We start from the raw sequence: 14976 nt of genomic DNA, 5'->3' as shown, positions 1-14976 counted from the left end.
TTTGGGTCACCCTGCGGGTGACATTGGTTTATTTGTTTGTTTGTTTGTTTGTTTGTTTGTGTGCAGGATATCTCAAAAATTTGTGGACGGATCCGGATGAAATTTTGTGGACAGGTTCGGTGTGTGACGCGGATGAACCGATTAGATTTTGGTGAAGATCCGGATCCAGATCCGGCTACGAGAATATTTTGAATGATTTTTCAGCATTGAGAGATGGGGCTGAAAATGAGATTAAACACATCTCAAAACGTTGTGGACGGATTCAGACGAAACTTGATGGACATGTTGGGTGTGTGGCAAAGACAAATTGATTCGATTTTGGTGAAGATCCGAATCCAGATCTATATACGAAAATTATTTAATTTTTAAAGTGGTTGTTCATCATTGAGAGATTGTTCATCAGGCCAAAAATGATATTTCAAAAATGTATTGGGCCCGATATGTTCTCGTGAATCAGGTATTACATGGTGGAAGTATGTGCTGTCCCAAGTGCCCTTCTCGTTCTTTGAAGCAATGAGGTGGAACAGGAAGAAGGTCAGGAACCAGAAAGAACAATATTTGGGAGAACCCATCTCAAGTGACTCCATGCCAAAGCACTCATATTTCTAGATTATTGTGGCTTCCCCCCTCTCGCTCACACCTTTTCATTTGTTAGTTGGTTTGTTCCTTTTCTGTTTCATTCACGCCTTTCCTCTCTTCTTTCTGTGTTTCTTTCAGCTTGTTCTCCCCATGTCTCGACATTCCCTTGATCTCACCTTCAATTCAACTCTGCAGTTAGTGTTTCCCCCTTTCCATTTTGTTCCCTTCTAATCTACTCTAACTCTTCCATGATGCTCGATCAAGTGTCCAAAAAACAAAAGTGGTGTCAGAGCAGAGGCATTTGGAACGCTGACTAGCTATGGCCTGGGCAACGAGGCCTGAGCTACACGGACACAAATTCGACAATACAACACAAGAAGGGTGATGGGAAAAAAAAAAGCTTTGGAAAAATATTTAACACGGAAAATTGTACAAAAACACAAACAGCAACGCAGAAACTGTATGACAGAAAGACATGACGGATCTGGTCCAGAAAACTTCTATTTGATGAAATGGAAGGAGGAATTGCCAATCAAAACATCCACATACAAACTCGGAACTGGAAAATATTTTTTTACCATTTCACGTGCAACAGACCCAGAACCAGAAAATGTTTTTTTTTTTAATTTTTTTTTTCTTACTGTTTCACTTTACAGTCTTCCACGTGGCAAAATCTACCACCCAGGGTCTCTGTGGAAGATTTGGGGAAAATTGTATTTTTTTAATGAATGTTTCTCTCTCCAATGATAACATGAAACAGAATTTATTTTCTGAACTGGAATTTAGTTTTTTTTGTTCAGACAGAAGAGGAACATTTTGGAATATAAAATCATTATCTCTTTAAGTCAAGCAAAAAAAAAGACAATATTGTGGAATCCAAACTCAATGACTCCTCTTAACACAATTTCCATCAAGTATCGTCACCTTCAAGTTGAATAATATTATCTTTGATTCATACCTTGTAAGGGAGATCCATTTGTAAGTTCAGGTTCCACCTTCACCACCACTATAGAAGATTCTGCAGAAAAACAAAACCTGCTTTGAAAAAAAGAAAGAACACACACACGTTCTCAACCCCCATCTTAACTGTCCTCTCTCTGCCCCCTCCCCCTTTACACACCCAAACTTTGTGCTCCCCTTCCCCTTTCTTCAAATCTACTCAAACCCCCTCCAAACAAGAAGTCCTCAACTCTCCCCCCCTCAAAAAGCCTCAAACTCCCTCTTACAAACAGCATGCACCTCCACTCCCAACTATGTTCTCCCCTTCCCATTTCTTCCTATTCATAAAAACATCACATAAAGATACACGAGGAACTTTGTTGCATGAGAAGGCCATTCGACCTATCATGCCTGTGTTGTTCTTGTCAGTAAATAAAAACAGAATGTTAACTTCACAATCACTTTCCCCTTTCTTCCCTTGTCCTTATGATAATTCATGAACCGGTGTTTGTTTGTCACGCTATTCTTCCACAGTTCTGTGCCAATTAAATCCAGACTTGCTACATCAGATCAGCACGACCCCAGTTAATGTACAAGGGTGTTTTAATATTTTCCAGTGGTCTTGGGTGGGGGGGGGGGAAGTGATGCAAATTCTCAATGTAAATGTGTCATGTAGCGCCGCCTACAGGTGGGGGAGGGGTATTACAAGTCCCCACTCCAGTCCTGCATTCCTGTCCCCACATTTTCCAGTGCAGTGAAGCATTTTCAATTATAAGCAGAAGGTATGTTTTTGCTTCATGCACATAACCCAGGTTATTTTTTATTTTTTTGCCAAAACAAGCTGTCAGTTGCCTATACACCGCCCAAATAAAGGTTTGGGTCAGAAGAACGTGTTACATGTTGGGAACAAAATCGCCCACACGGCGGGTACTCTGCTGGTGATGTTAATATCCGCAGGTAATGAAGATAATATTTGCAGGTACTGATGTTGAGGTCAAATAAATATAAAAAATACCAGGTAATCGTCCAGATATTTTTATTTATTTATTTTTTAAAGGAAGGAGGCCCTTCTCATTTGCTGTTTGTTATTATTTATTTTCAAAATGGCAGCTGGCTTTTAGTACCCACCAAATCATGCACCTAACAACTGTTTTTTTTTTTTTTTTTTACCTCCCTACCAAAAATAGAAAAGAAAAAAAAAAGTGTCGCACTAGACACGTCAGTTTTCTAACCCCCAAGCAAATATGATATCAATCATATTCCTGTCATGTCATGTACACACTCACTACCTGATTAAAAATGCAATCCACACTTCTAAACAAATCAATATATTACGAAAACTCTCATCGTGTGTGTGTACATATATATTTGTTACGGAAATGGCCCTTCGTATGCTACTAAATATAGGATTAGCCCAGATCCCCCATTAAATGCATGTTTAGCGAGGCTGTTCGGTAAAATGGACGTTACATGTGTGTCGGGAGGTGTCACGGGCTGTTATTTGTTTGTGCAGTGGTGGTGGATCGAGAGCTTCCTCTTCTTCCTTCCTCTCTCCGGACAATAGTCCCCACCCAGCACTGAGAGGGGAGTGGCCAAAAATAGGAAGTGAAACCAAGGGGAGGAGCCAGTGGCTTCGAAGCGAGCGAACGAAGGAGAGACAGTGGTGATTCTGCCGGGAGAGAAACTGGACCTGGGTGCACCGGGTCTGCCTTCTGTGGCCTGGAGAAGCGAGCCAGGGCCAAAGGAAAGGCAGGGAAAGGACTGCAGGAGGTCTTTCTGCCCTCGGCTGGATGAGAGACGACTGGTGGGAGTCGTGATCTGCTGTGTAGAGGACGGCTGTGTCCGTCTGCGATCTGCTTCGTGAAAGAGGCCTGGTGAACAGGCCAGGCGTGGACTTGTATGCTGGACCTTGTGAGAAACCAGCTGAGACCCATCGTCGATCTGACAGTCCTGTTCCGTCGACCTTACATGGGGTCAGAGCACGCGGAGGCCACGCACGGTGCGACAAAGGAAGGCGAGCGCCATTTTGCCACGCGGCGTGCTCGAGCTTGGGGGCTCAAATCCGTGGACATCCGCTTGTTACGAGCGACATTCGTGCTTTTGACACTTTCCTCTCGTCCATGAAACATCACCAAGTACTTTGTCTTGTCTGCATGCTGTTTAAGGTATATCTCGGTAGGGACCCCCTCGAAACCCGTATTCCCCGAGTTAAGAACGGGTTATAGAATAATTAAAACATTGTCGTGAATGTTTTGCTTGTGTTGTGTTCCCCGATGTTCCCCAATAAATCTGGCTGATCCGTATGAAGTTGCCGCTTTGAGTCAATTTGTGTCGCGTCGAGGAACGATCCGTTCGATTGGTATATAAAACCAAAATGGTTACAGACTGGCAGAAAACGCTCGGCATCTGACAAAACCAGTCTGTAACCGGGGTCTATTTCCCCAACTGGTAAGGTCCAGGTGTACGTTGGTATCGCAATTGAAGACGCGTGACCCGAGGCCTGTGCCGAGCCAGCCGGCGTTATAAACCCCGGAGACGGCGGTGGTGAGAGTGGCGCCGAATCTGTAACATTTGGCTATCAAGAGTCGGGTGCGAACCCCCAACAATATGTTACTAAAACTCTCATCTTGTGTGTGTGTGTGTGTTATTATATATATATATATATATATATATATATATATATATATATATATATATATATATATATATATATATATATATATATATATATATATAGGAACTGCATGCATCCAACAGATAGTGGTCCGAAGACAGTTATTCCATTAATATACGTGTAGATAGTCCCTTCCCTTTTGTCTAGCGGGACAACAGGGGCGTGCATTGCGAGGATCTCATAGCTATGTTTGCTTGCATCATTTAGTCTTCATTTCATTTCTAACTTCATTCCTACTCTTCTTTCCTGATTATTCCTGAGGTAAATCTGAGCCACGTGTGCCCTTCGCTGTGAGATGGGTCCTCAGCAAAGGCCAAGCAGGCATTACACCCCACCCCTGAGATGTAGAAAATACAGCCTGTCAAACGCACACATAGCGGTAATTTCCATCCAATGGACAGGAAACACCCAGCACGACGCCCACGCTGCACGGAACACGTGCCGAGGAGACGGAAGAAACAGCACCTTAGAAAGGGGCACTCGAACACCACGAGCATTGACAGCACAGAGCTCCCATCCTCAAGCGATCCCTCAACCCAACTTTTGTGGCGAGTTATACAATATGCTCGGTAGCTCGAGATGATCGACTCGAGCTGCCGATGATCCGAGGAGAGATTGCTGGTTGCATTGAAAAGGCATACGAATGAATATCTCTTCAGAGGCTGTACGGATGGTGTTTTGCACAACACAGAAGCAAATGACCCAATATCGGCAAAAGTGTGGCTCGTAGCTTGGTGCCAATAGCTACATCGTCAGAGGCCGATAATTAATAGTAAAAACGACAACCATGCCATGTTGTGCATGATACGGGCGGAATGTACTTTTCAACCCATTTCTGGACGGGTCGTCCAGTATACATATGTACGTATGTATGTATGTATGTATGTATGTATGTATGTATGTATGTATGTATGTATGCATGCATGTTCCTGAAATACAGCCAAAACGGTACACAATAGTGCAAACATTTTCAGGCCACTTTACTCACCATTCGCCTGCGGTGTGCAGTATCAAGTTTCGTTCAAATCGGGCAACGAAACAATAAATTTAAAAAAATCAATTCCCGATTCAGTCAAGTTTTGGTATGACGATCCATAAAGCACGAGGACAAACCATGGAGAATGTGTTGATATACCTCGAGAAACCGGTTGGCCGCACGATGACTCCTGAGGTAAATGCTCCAATTTTCTTCAAGTTAAAGTTTGACCACTAAATAATATTAAAAAATATATATATTTTTTCCATCAACCGCTGTCACAACGGGAACCCAACGGGTTCACGGGTCGTCTGGTATATAATAAATGTATGGTGGCATCCAAAAAAACTACAGAGCATGAAGGGTGCTTTTTTCCATTCGTCCTGCTTTTGCTGAAATCACGCCGGAAATTTTCCAGCACCTATATGCCACACTTGTAATGTCACACCTTGAATACGGCCTTCCGGTGTGGAAGCCGTTTCTTCAGCAGGAAAGAAAGATACTCGAGCGGGTTCAGCGATGCGCTCCGAGGATGGTAAGAAGTCGAGCACGGTTCTCATATGAGGACCGCTCATTGAACCTCCACCTCTTCTCACTCGATTACAGACAAATCAGAGGGGATTTGATCACTCTCTACTAGATCCTGCACGGGGGAACTCCAAGTCTCATTTGAAGAACCACCTTGACTGGTCCAGCATGGTTTGAATCCAAGTTTAGCCGGGTCTTTATTCCCAGAAATCCGTTCCTTCTATCTAGCCGGTACGTCCTTGGCAGTGCCGCTCGGCTGCATCCGATCCGGAAAGGTGATCCGATCTGGTAGAGTGATCCTGTTCGGAGGCGTACCGAGGGCATGGTTCCCTGGTGGTTAAACCACGTGGTTAATTAGGTAATCCGATTCCATAGGCGGAAGGACTCTAGGTCACTCCTGGAACGGGATGACCACCTTCGTGGTCACTCCTGGAAACTAACAAAGCCTGCAGTCTGCAGGAGGAGAGCAGTCTTCCATACTCACTGACTGGTTAACGGGTGGAATGGACTTGACGAAGAAGCCGATCGATCACCGTCTGTTGATACATCTAAAAGGAGTTTGGACAAGCTGTTGTTTCAACAATTATTGGACCACATTGGGTGCTGCCCTCCTGTCCTACCTGGCCTCACCTAACCAACAGTCACACATGAAGATATGTTGGCCTGGTGTTGGCTCAGTGGTTAGGGTGGCAGCTTGGGATCCTAGGGTCCTGAGTTCAAGCCCCGTCGGCCGCTGAATTAAAATACACCAGACGGTTGACTCAGCCTGTCATCCTTCTGAGGTTGGAGAAATGAGTACCAGTTCCAGTGTGTGTACTGGTAGAGGGGCACTGCATCAGCGACACAGTTACGCTTCAAGAAATGATAGCTACCCCAGCAGCTAAGCTGCCATACGACCACCAACACATGAAGATATTGATTTTTAATTGGTGCAAACTGCTTCAAGATACGATCTGTCCTTCCTTCCATCAGTCCATCAATAAAGAAGAACCTTTACAACCCCACAGTGTTTTGTTAGTTTCTCGGTTGTTGTTGTAGTTTAGTTTTTAGGTCATCTCTACCGAGATGACTTAATAAAGCCGGACCAAATGTCCGTCCGTCAACAATTTTTCTTTCCGATCTTGATGAAACTTAGTATGCAGGTAGAGGTCGATGAGTGTTGCACAACGATATAACTTTTGTCCGGGTTCAAGGTCAGGGTCAAGGTCACGAGGTCACCTAAGTTATAAAAATCGCCATTTTCAAAACCTATCTAGTCTGCCATTCTACAAGATATTCGGCAACTGCTTATTGATTATGATAGTAAAAAATATTATCTTTTATCTAACCGGACAGATTTTTGAATTTCCTTCCCGTTTGATCATCACGTGAACTGGAAGATGGTCAAAAACGCCGATGCGATTCGCAAAGAAGGAAGGAAGAAGAAATGAAATAATATAAAACACATTTTTAGCCTTTTATATTTATACATTTTCCGCCGAAAGTGCAAAAGTTTCAAAACCCGAAATGTAAACGTCGGCGTTTATTTTCAAAATATAATTTCGTGCGCGTGCGCCAAAATGCCAAGTCATCTTTATAGTGCTGTGGCATGGCTGGAAAAAAAAATAGGTAACCCCTCCCCAGGGTAGAACAAAGCACAACCGTATTTTTTTGGTTTATTAGGATGTCTTTACCCGCACGTGGAACACAACTCCTTCTGAAGTAGGAAATGGATGGTTGTGAAAAAATATATTGGGGATAGCATGTATTTTTGGTGGAATTTGTAGTTGTAGTGCCTGAAATTTTTGTGCGTTTCAGAAAATCATAAAAATGACAAATCTTCAATTATCAACCAATTTTCATAATTAAAATGTCATTTTGTACAGAATCAAGAGTATGTTGCTTTCAGATCATCTCAGTCGCTAAATCTAAATCATTAAATTTTCAAAATTGAAAAAAATGGGATTTTACTAACTAAATTTATTCCGAAATGCTATCTTACATTTTGTTGTATACCAATATTTTTTGCTTTAACACTGAAACTAGCAAATATATTTAACAAAACATTCTGCATAAAATGGTCCTGAATATGAAATTCACAAAGAGATTTAATCAAAATCATCACTGTCCAAGTCACTCTCATCTGCAGCAATAGGGGCTTCAGGTTTGTTGTCACATTCCATACCGAGACATGAACAGAAGTCAGTGCAAGGCAATCCTAATGCCAAACAGTGGCACTTCTGTGAAGTCTTGCATTCAGCATCCATACAGTACATGCGATTTAGGTCTCAGACTTCAATGGGTGCAGCCTCTTTCACATAGTAAACAGGTTGCATGGAAGATGTGTCCTCATCCCATCTCCAGCTATTACCAATTGGGCTCAACTGTTGTGGTTTTGAAACTTCACATTGCATCCATATAGTTAACTGGTACTTGGCACGCAACACATGCTGAAGGAAAGCATTCTGAGTTGGAGGAAATGCTGATGCAGGTTTGTCACTCTTGCAAGCAAATTCATACCGTAACTCACGTAAGGTTGTACATAAGTTGCGATTGGATTTCTTTTTGTTTCCATACAATGCTAATGTGTACCGACGAGCATCCTGCAGGTTTTCTGTCAAATCAGGAGTTGTGCCCAGGGTGCTCAGAGCAGGAAGATCCTCTGCATATTGAACTAGCTCACTGAAGGCTGTTTTCTTGCCAATCTTGTAGAGACTACTGGTGCTATCACACCCAGTAAGGGCGTGTGCAGATGGTAAGGCATGTGCTACATTTTGACAGATACTATGAACTGGTATAAATCTTTCCCTGTTTGTTCTTTGTCCAGTGTGTCCAGAATGCATGTATGTTAACTTTGGCAGTTTGCCTTCATTTAGATAGTAAACCAGCAAGAGTAAGACATCTGTATCATCTGACTTCACTATCAGCCTTTCATGAGATGATGCTAGATCAATGGCATGAAGAAGCATCCGATTGTCTGCTTCTTCTTGTGTGCTGAAGAGCCAGAGAAGATTTTTTTCCATTTGAGTCAATGCTTACAACTCTCAGCTTCTGGAAATCCACCTGCAAGAGTTATACTCTGGCCATTGATCAGTCCAGGTGGGTCATCTGGTAATGACTGTGATATGAATGCTGCAAGGTTTGCCTTGTTAGCAGAATTCTTTAGGAAATTCCTGTAATGTGGCACAACTCTGTCTGGAGCAACTACATGACTTGCAACTGCAGAAGTGCCACCTCTGCATTGTCTTTCTTGATATTTGACAGAATGGGGGACATCATAACGATCAAACACAAGGACTACAGACTTGATGTTCCATGAATTATTGAGCAGGGCAACAATTTTGCGCAAGATAAGCTGTGCAATATCCCTGAAAGTGCTAAACTGTGTTTCATGTATCCCTTGGAGAAGCGCCATCCCATCATATATGTAAATCCCTTGACCATCAAATGGTGGAAGCTCAAGGATTTCCTCTGTTGTTGACTCCAGTTTACTGGAGAGATCTGCTTTAACACACTTCCTCATGTTGCCATCATCATAGAACAAGGCAGGTAGGATGACTGCAAGCTCATGCTGCAAGATCGTTTCCATGTTCACATTTCGCTGTTTTGACACAGCCAGAAGCCTTCTAAATCAATCATCAACTTCTTGGTGTCTTTATCTATGTTAATGGACTTCTTCATGTCTGCAAAGGTCACAATCTTCTTTCGTGTTTCTGGATCCGAGAATGAAACAGACTTAGATACTGGTGCCAGCCTCTTTTCCATGAACTCTGTGTGCTTTTGACGACCATCGTCAAGAAATCCAGTGAGACTCTCGGCTACTTCTGGGGACGCAACCTGACCTGTGATGATGTCTAAACAAGTTCTGAAAGCACAGTCTCTATATCAAATGGGTTCTGACTGTTGGTAATCACATTAACCACATTCTGCACATCAGATTCATCCCTTGCTTTCCGGCTCTTTCCCAGTTCTTCCTGTACTTCCAGGACGAATATTGTTGTGCATCAGTCACCCCTATGTCAACCAATACTTGGATATACTTTTCTTTCAGGAGAGAGAGGCTTGTCACAGTCAATTTTTGGGATAGCATTGATTTCTCAAGCTCATTTTGAACAACGTGGAATGCTTTCTCGTGACAAGTCTGTTCTTTGTCAGATGTGGCTGCCTTTGAACATGCTGCTTCAATGTTGTGATCACTGATATAATGTCCATAACAACTCCGATGATACTGTTGCGGATTCGCGCCCGCCGGCGTGCGAGCGGCCACGTAACTCGAATCGCGGCACGTCGCCCACCGGACGGACAATCCCGTCCTGACCCTCTCGGACTAACGCCGGGAACTAGTCACGGGTGGGCCTTTCGGCCTCACCACGATCGTGCCAATCGGCCCACCGCGTGGGATAGGGCTGCTCGCCAAATTCGACCTACCCAAGTACCCACACGGAGGGCAGACCGGGCGATCGCACCTCGCCGCAGGTCGACTTCGGACACGGGCCACTTTAAGCGACCCGTTCCGTACTATCGGGATAACCGAGCGGTGTTATCGTCAACCTGGACGGTTCGATTAATTATCGGGCGTTTTAGCCCACGACCAACCCTTTACGTGAAGTAAGATGGAGATTCAATAAAGGAAAAGACGAAGCGAAACGGGAAAACAGTTCAACATAAAGCACATTTATTTCGCGATGAACGGAAAGCACACATATACAATTACACCAAAAGCAAATGTGAAAGAAGAAACACACAATAATACACAAAAAGCAAATGTAAAAGCAAAACACAATGCAGATATACCACCGACTACCGAGCACACGGCAACACTTATACAGTTTTACTTCACAGACGGCGCCGACAACACATATACTCAAAGCAAAAGAAAAGGACCACCCTCAAGGATGATGGGGGCAGACGGCCCTGGGGCCGAGACCGCGTCGGGCCTACCCGTCTGATGATGAGCCGCAAAATGGCGGTGGCGCCCCGACTCCGCGGGCCTCGCGGACAGTGTCTGGAATGGGGTGGGAACGGGGCCCCCTTCTCGCACTATCTCAGCGCGGGGGGAAACAGGAGGGGGTTGTTGATGCTCGGGGGAAGGAGGATATCTCCCTGGCTCGGGTCCCGCGACGAGCGTCTCCACCACGACCTCGGTCGCGTTACCGGCCTCTCCTCTCCGCAGCTCCCCGACTCTGACACGAGCACCCCCTCGACCGCCTTCGCCGCCGCCACCTCTCTAACTCTCCACAGCTCCGTCCAACTGCCTTCTCCGACTCCTCTCTTGACTGGCTCTTCCCAACTCAACTCCGAACTCCACCAACTCCCAACTCAACTACGAGCGAATGCGGCCCTTTATAGCCCCCGTGGCTTCGCTCCTTCACCTTCGACCCTTTACCTCCGACCCTTCACCTCTAACTGGCTCCCCATTGGACCGAGGAAAAGTGGGCGTGAATGCTTTTTGATCCACGAATCTGCATATAGCGACCACACTCCGACGCACCTGGAGGCGGGGCCAAATCGCCCCACGCTCGCCGATAGGACGGAACAGAAGTGGGCGTGAGTCGTTTTTGATCCGATTGCTTCGGAAAGGCCGGCGCCTTTGCACCCGCTGTTCGGTGCGCGCCCTGCACGAGTCCAGGATTTCGTCAACCACAACAATACTTTGCATCAAAGGCAAAGAGGTCTGAATGTGTAAGCATTCGAGTATGAATCTCCATCATTTCGTTTGGCGACTGCTTCCAGAACTCTCCGTCTGGTGGATTTACCACTTCCAGTTGTAATTGGAGTCAATTTTTCTGATTTCTTGTCTCCTTTGCCACAAGCAAAATATTGAGTACGGATATTGAAATTGGAGTAATGTGATCTACTGCTTTGCTGCAATGAGGGACTACTTGTAGATGGACCTGCGGCATCATGATACATGTAATTGTTTGAGGAACTTGTATATTTTGTGCGGCAAACTTTGTGGAAGCTCACATGAATCTCGCTGGAGAGAATTTGGTCTTCGAAGGGTGAAAATAATTCAGACATCATCTTTGCGTTTCTTACATACATTCATGATAGTCCTAAGGCCATCGTGGGTTGGATTCTTGACAACAGCACCTCCTTTTGTAAGGGATTTGAAGCACAATATACATTGTTTAGTGTTCAAACAAGGTTTCTTATCAGGAGGTTCACAATCCATTATGCTTTTCTTGTACTGTATTCAATGATGAAAGTTTCTCTGCCCTACAAAGACAAAGGACTGGTAAAATAACAGGGACTAAAAACATGTTCCTCGGAATTGGATTTGACACATACACACTCATACATTTTTTTTAGGCAAAACAATACTGTTACAACTTAATTATGTACTGCCCTTTCAGATTTCCTACTAAATGACACCTTATTTGTGCAAATCGGTTGAAAATTGCAGGTTTAACCGTCATTTTCGTGATTTTGCAACATTCGCCAAATTATTAGACTACTAACACAAATCATGACCAAAATACATGCTATCCCCAATATATTTTTTCACAACCATCCATTTCCTACTTCAGACATCCCAATAAACCAAAAAATTGTGGTTGTGGTTCGTTCTCCCTTGGGGAGGGGTTACCCTGCTTTTTCGGGCCCTTATGGGGAATGGCCACAGCACCAGTAACCAAACTGCGCAGTTCGAGCTGCTCGGTCGTCTTCGGTCATAACTGAACATTGAGAACTTGTGGTATTATAGAGATGACCGTCACCCCCACACGGGGGTAATTTTATTATTATGTTAATGTTTAGTTTGCATCAGGAGTAAGGTCACCCCACCTGTTGGGGGCGGAGGGTCACCCCGCCTGTTGGGGGCGGAGGGTCACCCCGCCTGTTGGGGGAGTAACCGGCGGAGGGTCCCCCCCCCACGGGGAAACATTTTAAGTGGTGAAGCTGTTTCACTGCAACACTTCATTCGGACGTGGATGCGATTTTTTTTCGGAACGTTTGACAAAATAATAAATAAATAAAGGAGGGGGCTTCAAAAAAAGTAAACGGGCGGGGAGGGTGAACTGGTGTTTATTTATTATTATTTAACCTATAATTACCTCAGTACCTGAAGATATTTACACCCTCCGGACGATCTTCCTGCTGTGGCTCTTTATCAATCTCTTCCGCTCTGAGAGAACATTATATAAATCGATCCTGTTTAGAAAATCAATAATCTCTGTTCAACATGACCGTGTTACCTGATTCCGGCTCCGTCCCGTCCTCTCCATCTCGAAGGTTCTCAACGTCCAAGATCCTGAACCCGTAGATCCCAGCATCCCCTCCAAGACCCACTCTGCTCCCTCCATCAGAGCCCGAGGAGCTCGGATCGTGTGTGCAGATCGGGAGGTATCTGTTGTCCATGACTCTCACACGAACTGACGAAGTAAAACCCCGTTCGGTTCCTCCTCCCGGTCTCCCCTGTAATATATTATATACCTTTATCAACACGTGACATTACCGACCCGACCCTCGGACACGAACCTCATCCCGATATCGTTGAATCGATGAACCACGTGCGTCGATGACCCGGAAGTACAATGTGTTTCACGTTCCTCCAATTAACAGGAATCGTTCGAAATAACATTAAATCCGCCGATTCCTGTTTCACAATTTCATTACAACTCGAGTTTTAAACACAATCGGTCTGATGGAGACGAGGGAGAACGGACACGTTTAACTTGAAGAGTTATATCATACACCGAGGCCAAGAGTTTATTTATTCTGTGGTGAACAAATACAAAAAGTGTTGGTTCGCTAACAGGGGAATTAAGAGGCGGGGGGAGAGGAGGAGCGAGAAAGGAGGGGAGAGAGGGGAGGGGAGGAGATTGAGGGGAGGGGAGGGAGGAGAGGGGAGGAGATAGAGGGGAGGGGAGGGAGAGGAGGGGAGGGGAGAGAGGGGAGGGAGGGGAGAGGAGGGGAGGGGAGAGAGGGGAGGAGAGAGAGGGGAGAGAGGGGAGGGGGGAGAGAGGGGGAGGAAGGGGGAGGGAGGGGGAGGGGGAGGAAGGGGAGGGAGGGGGAATGGGGAGGGAGGGGGAGGGAGGGGAATGGGGAGGGGGGAGAGGGGAGGAGGGGGGGGGGGGGGGAGGGGGGGGGGAGGGGGGGGAGGGGGGGGAGGGGGGGGGGGAGGGGGAGGAAGGGGGGGGGGGGGGGAGGGGGGAGGAGGGAGGGTGGAGGGGGAGAGGAGAGAGGGGGAAAGAGAGAGGGGAGGGGGGAGGGAGGGGGGAGGAGGGAGGGTGGAGAGAGGGAGAGAGGGGAGGGGAGAGAGGGGGAGAGAGAGGGGAGGGGGAGGGGGAGGTGGGAGGAGAGAGGGGAGGTGGGAGGGGGAGAGAGAGGGGGAGGGGGAGAGAGAGGGGAGAGAGAGGAGAGAGGGGGAGAGAGAGGGGAGGGGGAGAGAGGGGGAGAGAGAGGGGGAGGGGGAGAGAGGGGAGGTGGGAGGAGAGAGGGGGAGGTGGGAGGGGGAGAGAGAGGGGAGGGGGAGAGAGAGGGGAGAGAGAGGGGGAGGGGAGAGAGAGGGGAGGGGGAGAGAGGAGATAGGGGGAGGTGGGAGGGGGGAGAGAGAGGGGAAGGGGAGAGAGAGGGGAGGGGGAGAGAGAGGGGAGGGGGAGAGAGGAGATAGGGGAGGTGGGAGGGGGGAGAGAGAGGGGAAGGGGAGAGAGAGGGGAGGGGGAGAGAGAGGGGGAGGAAGGGGGAGGGAGGGGGAGGGAGGGGGGAGGGGGAGAGGAGAGAGGGGGAGAGAGAGGGGGAGAGAGGGGGGGAGAGAGAGGGGAGAGAGAGGGGGAGAGAGGGGGAGAGAGGGGGAGAGAGGGGAGGTGGGAGGGGGAGAGAGAGGGGGAGGGGAGAGAGAGGGGAGGGGGAGAGAGAGGGGAGGGGAGAGAGGAGAGAGAGGGAGGTGGGAGGGGGAGAGAGAGGGGAGGGGGAGAGAGAGGGGAAGGGGAGAGAGAGGGGGAGGGGAGAGAGAGGGGGAGGTGGGAGGGGGAGAGAGAGGGGAAGGGGAGAGAGAGGGGAGGGGGAAGGGGAGAGAGAGGGGAGGGGAAGCGGAGACAGGGGAGGGGAGGGGGAAGGGGAGGGGGAGAGGAGGAGAGAGGAATACAGGATTGTTTTTTTAATTTCCTCAAGATACACAAACTAGGAAGGGAGGAAAGAGCAAGAAAGGGAGGGAGGGAGTTATGCCTCACCAAACGTTGCTATATACTGCAGGGGTGTGTGAGAGAGAGAGAAAGAGAGAAAGAGAGAAAGAGAGAAAGAGAGAAAGAGAGAAAGAGAGAAAGAGAGAAAGAGAGAGAGAGAGAGAGAGAGAGAGAGA

At 46.8% G+C, this 14976-nt stretch overlaps 1 protein-coding gene across 2 annotated transcripts in view; it reads right to left on the bottom strand.

Annotated features, from left to right (window-relative positions):
- LOC147009928 (uncharacterized) overlaps nt 1-14976 on the bottom strand; it is a 138902-nt gene that overhangs the window by 80035 nt on the left and 43891 nt on the right. Inside the window, exons 1-2 of one of the 2 annotated variants that reach the window (XM_085862581.1) lie at nt 12872-13401; nt 1538-1597 (exon numbers count right to left, since the gene is read on the bottom strand). In XM_085862581.1, coding sequence (XP_085718707.1) covers nt 1538-1597; nt 12872-13034 — 223 coding nt within the window. In that variant the 5' untranslated portion in view covers nt 13035-13401. Of the gene's footprint in view, nt 1-1537; nt 1598-12871; nt 13402-14976 lie in introns of those variants that run through there. The other variant, XM_085862580.1, reaches the window with a different exon arrangement.

Source organism: Eptatretus burgeri, chromosome 17 (assembly GCF_056783735.1).
Source record: "Eptatretus burgeri isolate ZD-2024b chromosome 17, Ebu_testis_v1, whole genome shotgun sequence".
Taxonomy (NCBI): Eukaryota; Metazoa; Chordata; class Myxini; order Myxiniformes; family Myxinidae; genus Eptatretus; species Eptatretus burgeri.
Note: the sequence above shows the minus strand (reverse complement) of the source record. Positions and strands in the feature narration are given on the sequence as shown.